The following is a 15,033-nucleotide window of genomic DNA, read 5'->3' as shown; positions in this document are numbered from 1 at the left end:
CTGATTACATGCACATTTTAAATTCCTGAACACATATCCTTAGTGATCATGAAGGACAGCTTAGAGCTAAAGCACGTCGTGGTTTCTGGGGACCTAGGCCAAAAGGGCTGAAATGACATAAGAAATGGGCCTGAGAACTCACTCCATGGATATAAACTAAAGGAATCACAGTACTGGATTTAACTGGGTTACCCTACTGTTACTGCCCTGAGGAAATGTGGAGGCTAGTTTTACCCTCCGTTTGCCAAGCAAGGAGGATGTGAGAGGATAGTATGGTCATCTAGAAGAGAGCACTCTAGAGCCCATAGTCTCCCTAGCATACCAGGAAGTCGACATTGAGCTGTCGTGAATGTGTAGTTTTCTTTCCCAACCACTCTCCAACCCTTGGCCAAGTCTTATCAGGAGAGTAAAACACAAGATAAAAAATAAAAGATTTTATGTATTATTTATCTTCAAGATTGCAAAGCAGGAACTATACCAAAAAAAGCCTGAAATGGGGGGAAGAAAACGGATGAAGGAAGATGGAAAATCATAACAGCAAGTCTGATGCAGGACTGTGAAGCAAGTACAGCCTTGTCATGTACATCCCTTGTCACGGTGACCTTCATGATAAACTCAGGATGCTGCGGGTCTACTGCTTGAACTTGCAGACAAAAGGTAATTCCACATCACAGTGATGGTCTCCCCACTTCAGAAACTCTGGAGAGAGAGGAGACACCTTGGCTCTTAGGACTATCACATTGGGGCACCTTAGAATGTGTCCTAGGCTCAGAGCCTTTCATTCAGCTTCAGTCATTCTCTAGGTAGAAACTGGAACGTTAGAAAGACACAAATCCATACTGCTTTCCCTAGTTCCAGAGTATAATCATAAGGTCAGACTCTGTGGTAGAGGAGAGAACTGAATATATTGGGCAAAAATGGTGTTTATTCCATTTCTTACCCGAGGTAGCTGTTAGACTGCCACAGTTACCACGGTTGACAGTAGAGGAAGGATCCCCATCCCAGTTGAGATAATTCAGTACGTCAGAGTTACTCCACTCCCATCCACCTCCATTGGGTTGTTGACCCTGCACAGTAGAGGTATGAAGAGAGCTTCATGGAACTTTATCCATTTCACCAGGCTACTTTTCCCTTAGAAATTCTGACTTAAAGTTTATCTCATAAGACTCCTCCTTGCCAATAATCACAAGAACAAGAATAATGCACCCACATACATTTAGAGAAAACTTACATACAAAATAAATAAGCCTAATATTTAATAAATAAATATAAATCTTATCTTAATTTAAAATGATCTCAAAATTTTTTGTGAAAGTTACTTGAAGATAAAAGAAGTCATCAATTGACTTTCTTAAATAAAAGAAAAATGCAAAAGTTGAAAATAGGAAAATAAATTAAGCTGAATAATAGGAACCTCCATAGAACTCAGCCTTTCACTCTGGTATTGAGGATGTTCCTTACCCTAATGTCACCCACTATGAGTGCTAGGACATTATACACAGACAGGAGACAAGAAAAATTGTGCTTGGGAGACATTAGCTCCTGGAGATAAAACAGGAAATAATTAGAATCTCACCATTGTTGGATCATGGAGCCCAATCCAGATGTCTTGGTTGTTGTTCACTCTGCCTGTCACCAGGGAAGACACAAAGGAAGCCTCACCTCCACTAAGAATAGACACAAGGTGTCCTGAAGGTCTCTTCTGGCAGGCCAGCTATTTAAGGAAGAGAATGAGAGAGAGACTGAGAGTCCATTGTCTAGTGGTGGGGTAGATGTGTAGAAAGATTACATGAAAAAAGAACAGTTATTCTGACCCCACCACCATGGAGCCATGGGAACAGGAAATCTCTTCTCCTGTCACCAATTTGCACTTTATGTTGGTATCTTCAGCCCCACCCTTCATCACTCACATCTGCTTGAAACCAGGATTTGAGTGTCGTGACCAAGGTATAGCAGTAAGAACGATAAGCCTTGGAGCCCATGGGGCAGCTGGTTCGTGTAGAGGGCACTGCCTTCTGGGAGTCTTCACCTGGATGGAGAGAGATAAAGAGATGGATGGCATGAGATAGAGAGTGGGAGCTGGACAGGGAGAAAAACTCAAGGGAATGTTTACAAAGGCCGTTTTGTGCAGTGGGTGGCTACAATCAAGACAGTGACAGCCCCACTAAACTTCCCTTCTCATGATACTGTTGTTTGGTTTTTTTTATTTGTTTGTTTTTGCTCTCTTTGTGACAAATTCTCTCTGTAGCCTTGGATGTCCTGTAATTTACTATGCAGAAGAAGTTGGCCTTGAACTCACAGATACCCTCCTGCATCTCCCTCCTGAATGCTAGTTTTCAAGGTACCTACCACTATACCTAACTAGGTGCCTCATATTTTTTTTAAAAAAAATGATTTTCGGTGTAGAAGAGCTTCTTTTTTTCGTTTTATACTTTATACACATTCCCCTGTGACACTGTATTCTCTGCAGGGTCCAGCTGTATGCCTCATTAGTGGCCCTCATACTTCCCTACTCCAACATACATACTATCATAATTGAGAGCCTCCTGACAAAATGGAAACCCTCTCACTCCAGTGCTGATGCAACACTGACACTTTTCACTGCCAGCAGCATGGAAGAAGGCAAGCAGATGCATGAGGTGATATTCCTGTGCAGAGACCCCTCCCAATTACCACATGAGACTTCTAAGAACACTCCTTTGCTCCTTTTCTCTTAACACTCACAGATAATTCAGTGCCGGAGTCAGAGAAGACTTACCTCGTACCTGAAATATGAACAGGTAGTAGAGCAGCGTCCAGGACACATTGTTGAAGGACAGACGAGGCAGCATCTTGTCTTCAAGGAAGCAGCAAACAGGGCACAGAGAGTGTAGTCAACGAGAACAAGCAAACGAGGGCCCTCTCTCCCTTTGCCTAGGTCTTCAGGGATACACTAGTCTTAGCCCCATCTCTGCTTTGCTAAGGTCTGGAAGGAAATGGAGAATCTAATATTTCCCCTTGCACAGAAAATCACCCAGGAAGACTTTGCTAATTCTCAGAGTCCTACTTTCCATTAGGACAGAGATTCTCTTGTATCTTTTCTCTATAGTATGAGGGATGATCCCCTGCTAGGCTCTCAGCATCATTCGACTCCCACTTACCTGCCTTGCAGTGATCTGGGATGTTCGTCAGGACAAAACTGACTGCTTTTATGATAGGATTCGAAGGAGGGGCATCAAAGTGAATAAGTGAATGCTTATGTAAGTCAGGATAATGGGTAGTGCTTGGCATACATTCAGAGAGCTTCCCAGCAAAAATTGCAGGAGACTTCCTGGCAAAGACAGAAACTAACACACAAATGTTAGCAAATATGCTCTATCCACAGGTGCAGGTGATGTTTGAAATTCTGCAATTGATTGTAAAATGGCAACATTTAAACTATTTTCTACTTCACAAGCATTATCACTATGGAACATCTGACCATATTTCCTATATATAAATCACTGAAGTTTCTTTGCTTAATTTTTTAAATGCATGAAAATCATGAGTTACAACCCAACTGAACAACATTTTTGTCTTAGACATTGTAACCACTGAGTTTCAATTTTATACTTCCTACACAGCCACACAGACTGTGAAAAGAGATGCTTATAAGCAGGTCTTTACTTCAGTTATAGATTCCATGAAGTCACCAAGTACAAGAGCACTTAGAAAATTGTCTTTTGCTGAACCCCCAGTGAACTAGATTGTTGCGGGGAGGGCGGCAATGGGGGGAGGATGGGGAGGAGAACACCCATAAAGAAGGGGAGGGGGAGAGATTAGGGGGATGTTTGCCTGGAAACCGGGAAAGGGAATAACACTCGAAATGTATATAAGAAATACTCAAGTTAATAAAAAAAAAAGAAGAAAACTATCTTTTGCCAAATGCAAATGCATAGATGTAATTTACCCATGCTGATGATACTAACCCAGTTAACATTAAACAATTACATGTTTAGCCATCTTTCCTTTTCCTCTATGTGTATAAATGTCAGCACAGTGAATAGCTAGTAACATTTAACATATATACTATAGAAATTAGGAGGCTGGAGAGATGGGTCAACAGTTAATAGCACAAAGTGCTCTTCCAGAGGACTGGTTTGGTTCCTAGCATCCAAATCAGGTACTTTATAACCATCTGTATCCAGCCCCAGAAGGTATAATGTCCTCTTTCAATCTAAATGAGCATTTATACTCTCAAACAATGATAAACATTCACATAGACACATGCATGGGCATATTTAAAAGAATAAATCTAGAATAATTTCTGAATGATGCTTGAAGTCCCTATGAATATGTGATCATAGGAAATGAATTAGGGAAATGGAGCAGCTCTGATGGACTAGTAACCTCTCTGTTGCTGCAGAACTCAACTACCGTGTGACTTTGAGTCTCAGGTAGGACAGAGAACAGCCACCTCTGGCTAAGCCAGGTGTGCTATTCTGAAGTATAACTCAGAGCTGACCACGAACTAGCATACTCTCTCTTAGTGTTCACACATGGAGATAGCTAAGAAGCAAATCTATTCAGTTCCTTAAAGTCCTGGCTAAAATGTTCTCTCACTGATTGCTTCACAGTTTATGTCCTGCTAACAGAAAGTTGAAGCAGTCATTGAACAGCTAATTCTACTTTGTATTATATACTTGCTCTCCAGCACTCAATAAATCAAGTTTTAGCACACAAAATTCAGCACTTTTGATGTACCTAAAATTTTATTAGCTAGGCACAAAAATGCACATATATATACAGAAGTCAGTTGATTCTTCAATATAAGTGAAGATGAGTTCTTTGTTTTATACAACTATACACATTTCTTTAAAAATCAAGCATTGTAATGTTTATAAATTGTGATTGTTTATATAAAACTGCATAATTGGTATCAAGAGAATGCCTGTTATTACTTAAATTTCCCAGAACTTGACACCTGGTAGAGGGTAGCAGTTTTGAAACATGATCAGGTTCTGAGGTCAGAGCTGGATTAACAGGAAAGGAACATGTGTAGCAGTTCTCACACTCTGCCATGAATAGTCCTGAATTCTTACTGGAAACTCCTGGCACCCTTGCCAACCACTACCCACCACAGAGAACTGCATGAGCTATACTTATTCATTTGGACACCCTTCCATCAGTTCTTTTTTTAAAAGTGAATTCACCTTTGTCCTGTCAAACCATCCTAGATCTTTGTAAATATAGGTAAGTGGAGCTAAAAGATAATGAAAGGCTGACAGGTATCTGCCTCCCACACTGCAGAAAGAGATGTAGAACTTTTTCTGACCTCACAAGACACATCTCTAAAACTCAGAAGAATTAGGAACTGAAGGGTGAACATGTCCCTACCAGTTTGCTCTGGAACCAGAGAAAACAGTGGGATTAGACTCAAATTAGGTTCTCCTTGCAAAGCTGCATAAATAGGAGTGAAACTCGTTGTGTTCTCCTTTTATTTCACTTCTGACCACACTCTCTTCAGGGACTTATTCCTGATACCTCACAAATATTGTGATATCTTGCATGACCCTCCATAACATGTCCTGGTTGCTGCTGGCTTGCCTGTTGCTCCTGTCTTGGGTACAAGGTTAAGTTCTTCTGTGTCTAGCACTGGATTCCCTGTGAATATGCAGAGCAGAAGAGAAATGAGGACTCTGAAGAGTCTTGTGTGTAAGGTACAAGGAGAATCCACACAGAAAAGTCTTCCACATCCTTCCTTCCTCTGGATCATTGGAGGAGGGGGGATATGCCACAGTGCTTCATTATTATAGATGAAACTTTCCCCATGTTATCAGAAAACTCATGTTGGAAGGTTGAAAAAAGAAAGCTTAAAGGTCTGTAGTGATATCTAAGGAAGGAGAGAGAGGACAGAAGATGAAGTTCCAAACCTGTTATCCCAGAGAAGAAAGAACAAATGACAATGATGACAGGGTAAAATAAAAAAATCATCATGCTTCTCCACATTAAAATGTCTTGTTAAATTAAGAACCTAATGTTGTTGGGCATACAGTATTTCAGCCAGTGAAGTACTTGTTAAGCAAGTATGAGAAGCCAAGTTGAATACCTTGACCCCAGGTAAATTAAACTTGACATGGTGGTGGTTGGTTTTAATCCAAATGCTGGGGAGGAGGGGAGAAGAATTTCTATGGGGATCACTGGATGGCCAATCTAGCAAAATCTATAAACTGGGCTATGTTGGTGAGAACCCCTTTTTAATACAATAGAAATACAGACCAAGAAATCACCTATGGTATCATGTCTACATGCTGTTGCATAGCCCAGCACATATACCATCCCCTACAACATACACACACATAGAAAAATCAGCAACTAGGAAAGTACTAAGTCATTCAGTATTACAATCGTAATTTCAAAGAAGGCTTCAGAATCATTTTCTATGTTGACCTCCTTCTCTACACTCTCCTATTCACTCCATCACTGTCTATATCCCTCTCTAAGCCAGGTGAACAATCACAAATGAATCTGCCTTCTCCACACATCAGCTGCCCCAAGAATCCCAAGCCTGTGGTTCCTATTGCTATTTACTGTTTCTGAAACCACAGACCTGGGCTAATGCAGAAATAAGTGCCAACAAACAGTGTTGGGAGCAATAGAAGAAAGTACTTGTGAGTCAAAAGGGAGTTGTATTTCAATCTCTATGGCAAAGCTGACTGAGAGGCACACAATACCTTACGTATTATCTATCATTTTCTAGGAAGGTTTCATTCACTCTCTCATTCTGTTCTTCACACAGGTGTACTTCCAGAAGCATTTCTCAGGATACCTGGCATTTCTGCTCACTTATGGTGAAATTATCTTTGTGTCCTCCCTGGTGAAAAGGAGTTTTACCCACCACCCATACATCTCGAATGGACTCCATTGTCTTTCACATATGTGATCCTATCTTTGCCTTGATTATTCCCCTTAGTGCCTTTTGTCCCTGTGGAAGAGTACCTGAGACTCGCCCTGAAGAACCAAATAGGCCTTAGAGCTGCAGTGCTGGGTAACATTAGAACAAGCGAAATAACAGCTCAAGAGCTTTGTAGAAGTCTGAGACTTCACACAAAATTCATATGCTGTTGTTGACTTTTCCTAAGTTCTTACTAAAACTTTAGATGACTTTTTCATCAGCCTCAGAGAGTCAGCACATAACAATTGTCAGGAAATGCTGGACAAAGAAATGTTCTGTATTTGTAATTTCTTCATAGAATAGGTTTTGTCCACATGTTTCTGAAGAACTCTCAAATGTAGCACCAATTGTGCTTATGAAGAAGACATACATTTCAGTTTCCCTAATTTCATCCCACAGTTTCTGGAGTTTGTAAATAGGATTGAGGGATTCTCAAATATTATTCTACCCCAATGCAACTGTGTATGATCATAACAAATTTGGGGAGACTAGGCAGAGAATCAGTGAAGATGTCATGGAAAGTGTTAATGAACCTTTGCCACACACTGTTTACAACTTACAGGGCACAATGCCCAATAAACGTAGATGGAGGAGGAGTAACTCTGACCCTCTGACCTACTAAGTGTAGAGGAGAGGAACGCCTCTGTGTGTACAGATGGAGGCTACTGTGAAGCTTTGTCTCAGGCCTCAGGTAAGATAGTGAAGAGTTTTCTCTTACTAAACCCATTTTCCCACATCCAGTTTGACCTCCAGGATACAGCCCGGAGTTGACAAATTCGGTGTAGGCCAGTGACTACCCATTTCTTATGGTTCCTTCTGTGTCTCCTTTCTTTGAAGATGCAAACATGATGAGTATACAGAAGTGGTATCCAAGTCCAGAGCAGAAGATTGAGTTGTCCTTTCTTTATAATCACAAATTTACCAGACTCATTCCTTTTCACCTCTTGTCTCTCTGCAGTTTATCAGAAGTGGAGAGATTATTATTGTGGCACAATATTTACCTATGTCTTCAAATTCAAGTGTTAGGGAAGTTCTGATTTCAAATGCCTAAAAATATTTTGAAGCTCCCATCGACAAAGGAGTGAATATGATGGCTCATCCAGAAAGAGCGGGTCCTTTCCACACTCCCTCACCAAATTCTTCATCCCATCTCTGCTGCTTTTCACCAGTACATTCTCTGGGGATTGTGGTCTTAGGATTCAGAGACCAATAATAAGATGTAGTCAATACTTTTTGATATTGTGCTCCATTTTTACAATAAAGCACAAAGTCATGCAGAGCAGTTACCAAAGGAACCTCTGGAAAGTGCTAAGGGAAATCCTAGTTCTAAGCATTGTTCTGTGAAACAGTGTCTATGATGCATCTACTGGCATACTATGATAAATCTGTAGACAGAGCTTGTCAATGATAATGTTACACTGACTGTCTGTACATGTCCTTCATGCTGGGACACATAGAGTCTGATATTACTTAAGCCCTTCTCTGCAAATATCATCTTTGAAGAATAATATTTGGCAAAATGCAATCTACTTGAACAATCAACCTGTTATAAATTATTGCTTAAACAATTTCTTCCATGTAATTACCATAATGGTACAGATAAACAGTTTTGAACTTTCTTAAACCAGAAAAAAAATCTCAAAATTTAAATGGAAAAGAATGATATCAGGAGAAAGGTAAAAGAAATAAAAAGAAAATAATAGTGAGAACAAGTTCATCCTAAACTAAGTTGGCCATCACAATTGCAGTCACACAAGAAATTCTGCACAACAAGAAGCTACTGTATATATGAAATTCCGTCTAGATTCTCCTCATGTTTTGTGTTTCACATTCCCAGGGCAAGTATCATAAAAGACGGCTTTGTTCAGTGTTCCAAGGTTAAAGATTTCACCATGTCACAGGACAAAGATTAGGCTCTTAGCAATATTTCCTCCATAATCCTGATAGTCCTACATTTGGCTCCAATGCAAAATTAAGTATCACTAATCAGTCCTTTATACCAGGAAATTTAGAATAGCAGACTGTCAGTCTTAGAGTAAATACTTTACATTCTCCTACCAATGATAGTTTGCATTCTCACATATAATTCCTGGTAGATTTGTGTTTATCTTTCCCTGGTCCAAATGACTCTAAAGGAGCCCCCTCTATGCCAGTGCAGGGATTTGATCAGATCTGATCATACCATTCAACCAAGGCATTGTGAACTCAGACAAGGTCACCCCCTCATACAAGTGAACATGCACACTAAAACACAAAAATAAATAAAATATGAATATCAGCATTTATGTGGTCCTACATAACAAGTCAAAACTTGCAAAGTGGTTTCTTAGGTTTCTCCATTTTAGAAAAAGGAGAAAGTATAAAGAATGGAGAAACTGTGTATATATTTTGCTCAAGCTATGGCAAGACTTAAGTGTTTTAAGGTTGACTTCAAAGTCTTCTTTTTCTCTTTGTCTGACCGGGTCTTGATTACTTTTGCCTTTTATCACAAGACTCTGATGTGGGATGTGAGGGAAAATATCCTATAGGAATATTAGTGTCTCCCTAGAAATAGAACCTACAGGAGTACCTTCCTCTGCCTAAGGACCCACACAGAGAGAGCGTTGAGCCTTTCTCCATACAGCTTATAGGTATAGAGAGAAGGAGCTATACCGTTTATTCTTATGAAAACACCAGGAAAGAGATGTTCCCTTCTCCTTTAATTCTCTCATTAGTCCAAAGAGAATATGTTCTAACACTGTCAAATTTTCTTTTTGTCTCATTGTAAAGGGAATAAGAAGGTTCTAGAGTCTTTATGTCTGCACTGCTCTGGTAATTTATTTTTCCCCATTGCCAACAAATCTTAATATCATATAGATTGCATTTTAATATCAAATGTCAAGGATGATAATAACTGAACTGATAAAAATGTCAACAATTTGCCTCCACCTTCAGTAATGACTTGAGAAAACACAATGTCTTTATGTATTACAAGACAACACTCAATGAGATCAATCACAATCTTAGTTACAGTGGAGTGATAAACACATGCCATAAGGCATTGTCTATACACAAGGAACTGAGAAGCAATTGTCATGTCTCCTCTCTCATCTTGACAATCTTTGCCATTGGTCATTTGCTTTAATATTTTTGTTTCAATTTTCATATCTTTGCAAGGGTTGTATCTGGTTTGTGTTGTTTGTTTTTTCAAGTGAGCAAGAAATAAGGGGCGTAGAATTGGGTGGGTAAGAATGAGGGAAGAACTTAAGTTGGGGAAGGAGAAACTGTGATCAGAGTATATCTGATTCACATTTACAAATGCAATTTAAAGAATGGTGCACAGGGCTAGAAGATGGATTGGTAGGTAAAAATATTCTTTCTCAAGCCAGAAGCATTGAGTCCATTTGCTCTCAGGAAACTCGCTTAAAATTAATTGAATGTAGTTATACCTATTGACAAATTCATTACTGATATGGAAAAATGGAGAGGAGATAAGACAATTTCTTTGATGATTGTTAGTTTACTGTGCAACGAATATAATAGTCCCTTTCTCAATAGATAGAAAGCAACAACTGATTTCTTAAAGTTATCCTCTGATCTTCTTGGTCACTCTGTGACATTCAGACACATTTATGTGTGCTCATAACACTAATAGTGATAATATTAATGGAACACAAAATTCGAAGAGAGACTGAGGTTTATTACTGCTTTCCAAGACATGAGGACACAACTTATACAAAATTGGCTAAAGAATGATTAGAGCTCCAATGTGGACTGTAGATAGAATACACTTTTTCTACGCAAGTCTTCATATTTTGCCCCTTGACAGGATGTGCTTCAGGACAAACTAAAGCTGTTTGCTGTCTGGTAATTTTAACCTGTAAATTTGCAGACGTAGGGCAACTTCACTTCACATGTGGTATCTCTCCATCTTAGAAATCCTGGGAAGAAAAACAGGTTGTGTTACTGAGGACCATGAATCTTGGGAAATGTAATAACATACACCTCAATGTGTGGCCTGAATTTGATGATGAAAATGTGGATGCTTCACTCCTTCTTTAAAAGGGAAACAAGAATACCCTTAGGAGGGGATAGGGAAGCAAAGTTTAGAACAGAGACTGAAGGAACACCCATTCAGAGTCTGCCCCACATGTGGCCCATACATATACAGTCACTAAACTAGATAAGATGGATGAAGTAAAGAGGTGCTGGCTGACAGGAACCGGATGTTTATCTCTCCTGAGAAACATAGCCAAAATATGGCAAATACATAGGCGAATGCCAGCAACAAACCACTGAACTGAGAACGGGACCCCCGTTGAAGGAATCAGAGAAAGGACTGAAAGAGCTGGAGGGGCTTGAGATCCCATATGAACAACAATGCCAACCAATCAGAGCTTCCAGGACTAAGCCACTACCCAAAGACTATACATGGACTGACCCTGGGCTCCAAATTCATAGGTAGTAATGAATAGCCTAGTAGGGGCAACAGAGGAAGGAGAAGCCCTTGGCCCTGCCAAGACTGGAAACCAAGTGAATGGGATGGTTGGTGGGAGGGAGGTAATAGAGTGAGGATGGGGAGGGGAACACTCACATAGAAGGGGAGGGAAAGGGGTTGTGGGATGTTGGCTTGGGAACTTGGAAATGGAATAACATTTGAAATGTAAATAAGAAATACCCAATTTAATAAATATGGAGAAAAAAATAAAGAAAGTCACTCCTTCATGCCCACCAGTGTTACAGTCTTGGCCAGGAAGCCAAGAAAGAAGATGAGAGAGAGCAAGAACACATTTCACTTCCTAGCTCAGGGATTTGAGAATAGGAGCATGATTTAGGCATCATGGCTTTCTTTTTGCTTTCTTACCAGAAGATCTTGACAAGCTGCCACAGAATCCGCGGTCTAAGGCAGTAGATGGGTTCCTCTCCCAGTTGACATAATTCATTATGTCATTGTTACTCCACTCCCATCCACCTCCATTGGGTTCTCCACCCTAGTGAGGAGGTATGCAGATAAAAAGAAGGGTCCTGTAAGCTCCGCAGTTGTGAAATCATCAATGAAATCCTACATTCCCTCCCAACCTCTCAGAAATTGGTTTAATATATGTAGCTTTCAAAGCACACCAATAGAAATTGTTGTTGTCTTCACTTCTATTTATAAACACAGAAACTACTGATGGAATTAATACCCATTGATGTGTATTCAAGATATAATTGGTGCTAAATCAGCAATTTAATCTAAAATGGAAGAAAGGTGGCTATTCTATCAAGAGAAAATATAAGTTGTCTCTTTATTCTGTGTGTATTGATCCTGCAGTGTGTAGACTTTCTAAAACTGACAGAGAGTAATTCCAGTGCCTTGTGCAGACCTCTCCAAATGTCAATAATAGGCACATGATCTTCATCTGAAGTCTAGGGCTCCCATAGCACACAACTCTACAACTGTCCATGACAGTTTCCCTGGTCCTGATGTTATGCAGTGTCTGATTCCTGTCTTTTAGGGTTCTTTCTGGGGAGGCATAGACATGATAATAGCATTGAGGGGAAACAGAGAAGAGGGTGTCATACAAGAGTGGGGTCATGGAGTCCAATCCAGGTATATTGGTAGCTGTTTCCAGTGTTCTTGACCATGGATGCCAAGAATGAAGCTTCAGCTACATTGAGCACAGATACAAGGTGTCCTTCAGGTCTCTTCTGGCAGGCCAGCTATGTGAGGAACAAAATGAAAGAGGATTTAGACTTCACTGGAAGACAGAAGTAGGTAAGAGGAGAGGTTAACTTTAAAGTCAGCTCTTCATCTCAGACAGAAGGAACTAGGGAGAATGAAACCTAACATTGCCCCATGATCCACATGTATCTTCCTCTTCCCAGCACTTACTTCTGCATCAAACCAGGTCTGTGGTATCTGAAACAGGGCATAGCAGTAGGAGCCATATGCCTGGGAGCCTTTGGGGCAACTAATGCGTGCAGAGGGTATTTTCTTCGGAGAGTCTTCTCCTGGGGTGGAGTAAGATAAATAAAGCAATGGGTGAGATGAAAAGTGAGATTTAGATGGAAGGTCAAAAGAGGGATATTTTTGTAGATAATTTTTTGGAAGAAAATCAATATCAAGTTTTCCAACAGTTTTTGAAAAAAGTTTTCTAGGATGAACAGACATAGTAAGTGGTGCAGCAGTCTATTTCTCTCCTTTCCTATACATTAATTCATGACTCTACCAGTTCTGGGCAGAGAGTCTTAAATTCAGTTGTTCATAACTTCTCCCATAGAGTTCATTATTAATCATCATATTTTCCCTTTTTATCCTAGCAACATAAATTACAGCATCCTGAAGAAATGAGAAACCCTGTCTTTCCACAGTGACAGACCAACCACTTTGATACCTTCTACAACAATGGCCTGGAGGAAGACAGTATAGTAGAACAGTTGCATGCAGTTTACCTGTGTATATTTTCCTCCTAACTGCCACATGAGACTTTCTAGTCTCAATAAACTTGCAAGACTTATTGTTTCTGACAGAGATGTCTTACCTTGCACCTGTGATAAGAGCATCAGGCAGGAGAGCAGCATCCAGGACATGACTGGGAAGGCCAAGCGATGCAACATCTTAACTGTGAGGGAGGAACAGACAGAGTAACTCCAGGTACTGTGGTTAGTGAGGACATTCAGAGAGAACCAATCCTCCTGTTCTTTGATTAACTCTCAATGGAAAATTATATCACCCTGTCTCTCTCCTGTGATATAGAAATTAAGTGGAAATCAATTTTATTTCCTTCCCCTGAGATCTTCCTAAAAAGCCAGTTACAAAGCTCTGTGTTGTCTGAGGACACAGACACCTGCCCTGTGTGTGAGAGATGAACCAATGCCTACCTCTCATCATCTTTCTGCTCCTCCTTAGCTGTCTTGCAGAGATCTGGATGGTTTGTGAGGACAGAGATGGCTGTGTTTTTATAACGGGACATGAGGGAGGGGCATCATAGTAAATAACTGGAATGCGTATGCAGCCTAGGATGATGGGAAGCACTTGGCATTGGCTCAAAGAGTTTCCAAGAAAGAGCAGGTGACTTTTCTGGTAACAACTGATAATTGTCATAAATATTACCTCTTTCCTGTTAGCAGCCCTGCTTTACCTCAGGTGTGAGTGAAGTTTGAACCCTCCACACCCTTTTCCAGATACTCTGTTCTGGGAAACACAAGGAAAAAATGGTGGCATTGGGAAACACATTTTTCTGTGACATAGTTTTAAAGTTTTATTACCTGATAAGTTAAGAAAAATAAATCTGAGTGCATTTAGAATCAATTTAAAAAGTCTCACTTTTATACAGATTGCTTGAAATTCATCTGGAAGTCTAAAAATTAGTAAGAATTGAGTGGATTAAAAATTGTAGGTGTAATTTAAATGATTCAAAGTTATATATTCATACTAAAGAAAGAAATGATGATTTTAGATATGTTGATAAAGCTTCATATCATTTTGTAAAGTTAGCTTTTATTAAGTAAACATTCTTGCACAAACCTTAAGAAAAATCATATCAACCAACTTACCTTACATACATTTCTCTGAGGTTAAGAATAAGTCTCATTCATTGTCCTCTGTCCAGCTTGGTAATTTTCTGCCTTGGATATCATGTACAGACTGAGATCTCATAGGACCAGTAATCTTCTGGACCCTTTTACAATAACTGTGTATGTCTACCCTTCATTTCATAGTGAGTGTTCCTTTTCTGTTTTCACACTGTGACATTTGTACTCATGGTACCAAAAAAGGTTCCATAGCTTTCCAGGTCACCAGCCTGTGTTCTTCTTGTATACTTATAAATAGCAAATAGCCATTGTCTGGTTCTGGAGCACAGATTTGCAATCCAAACTACTCAGGATGCTGAAGTAGAAGGGTTGCAATGTAGGCACGACCTGTCTATGTGGAAGAATAAGTTCAAGGCCAATCTGGGTATCTTATTAGCAGCCTATCTCAAAGCAAGATCAGAGAGAAGTCTGAGGACAGAAACCCTGCTGTGGGCAAAACCTTGGGATGCTTCCACATTAGCACATGCGCAAGAAGACATCATGGCTTTGAAATACATTTGACTTTGTTAGCAGAAAATTAGTTAACTGAACTAAATATCAAATCTTGTGTACATTTGTTTGAT

At 39.9% G+C, this 15,033-nt stretch overlaps 2 protein-coding genes and 1 pseudogene across 3 annotated transcripts; 1 reads left to right on the top strand and 2 right to left on the bottom strand.

The window, feature by feature from the left end:
• Positions 1 to 422: 422 nt before the first annotated feature.
• Reg3a (regenerating islet-derived 3 alpha) lies at positions 423 to 3,189 on the bottom strand. 2 transcript variants are annotated; one of them, NM_001145846.2, is made up of 6 exons: positions 3,141 to 3,189; positions 2,759 to 2,836; positions 1,911 to 2,029; positions 1,577 to 1,714; positions 941 to 1,067; positions 423 to 699 (listed from the first exon to the last, which is right to left on the bottom strand). In NM_001145846.2, exons 2-6 carry the CDS (start codon positions 2,829 to 2,831, stop codon positions 632 to 634), a joined length of 525 nt encoding a protein of 174 aa, NP_001139318.1. In that variant the 5' UTR covers positions 2,832 to 2,836; positions 3,141 to 3,189; the 3' UTR covers positions 423 to 631. The 2 variants fall into 2 exon arrangements, with proteins under 2 accessions (NP_001139318.1, NP_742074.2); NM_172077.2 differs by having other exon boundaries at positions 2,759 to 2,965; positions 3,141 to 3,162.
• Positions 3,190 to 5,511: 2,322 nt separating this feature from the next.
• On the top strand, positions 5,512 to 7,939 carry Reg3b-ps1 (regenerating family member 3 beta, pseudogene 1; annotated as a pseudogene).
• Positions 7,940 to 10,571: 2,632 nt separating this feature from the next.
• Positions 10,572 to 13,810, bottom strand: Reg3b (regenerating family member 3 beta). The gene is made up of 6 exons (NM_053289.1): positions 13,757 to 13,810; positions 13,417 to 13,497; positions 12,768 to 12,886; positions 12,458 to 12,595; positions 11,757 to 11,883; positions 10,572 to 10,833 (listed from the first exon to the last, which is right to left on the bottom strand). Exons 1-6 carry the CDS (start codon positions 13,764 to 13,766, stop codon positions 10,766 to 10,768), a joined length of 543 nt encoding a protein of 180 aa, NP_445741.1. The 5' UTR covers positions 13,767 to 13,810; the 3' UTR covers positions 10,572 to 10,765.
• Between the last annotated feature and the right edge of the window lie 1,223 nt (positions 13,811 to 15,033).

Source organism: Rattus norvegicus, chromosome 4, assembly GCF_036323735.1.
Source record: "Rattus norvegicus strain BN/NHsdMcwi chromosome 4, GRCr8, whole genome shotgun sequence".
In the NCBI taxonomy this organism is placed as follows: domain Eukaryota; kingdom Metazoa; phylum Chordata; class Mammalia; order Rodentia; family Muridae; genus Rattus; species Rattus norvegicus.
This window is presented reverse-complemented; position numbering and strand designations above follow the sequence as displayed.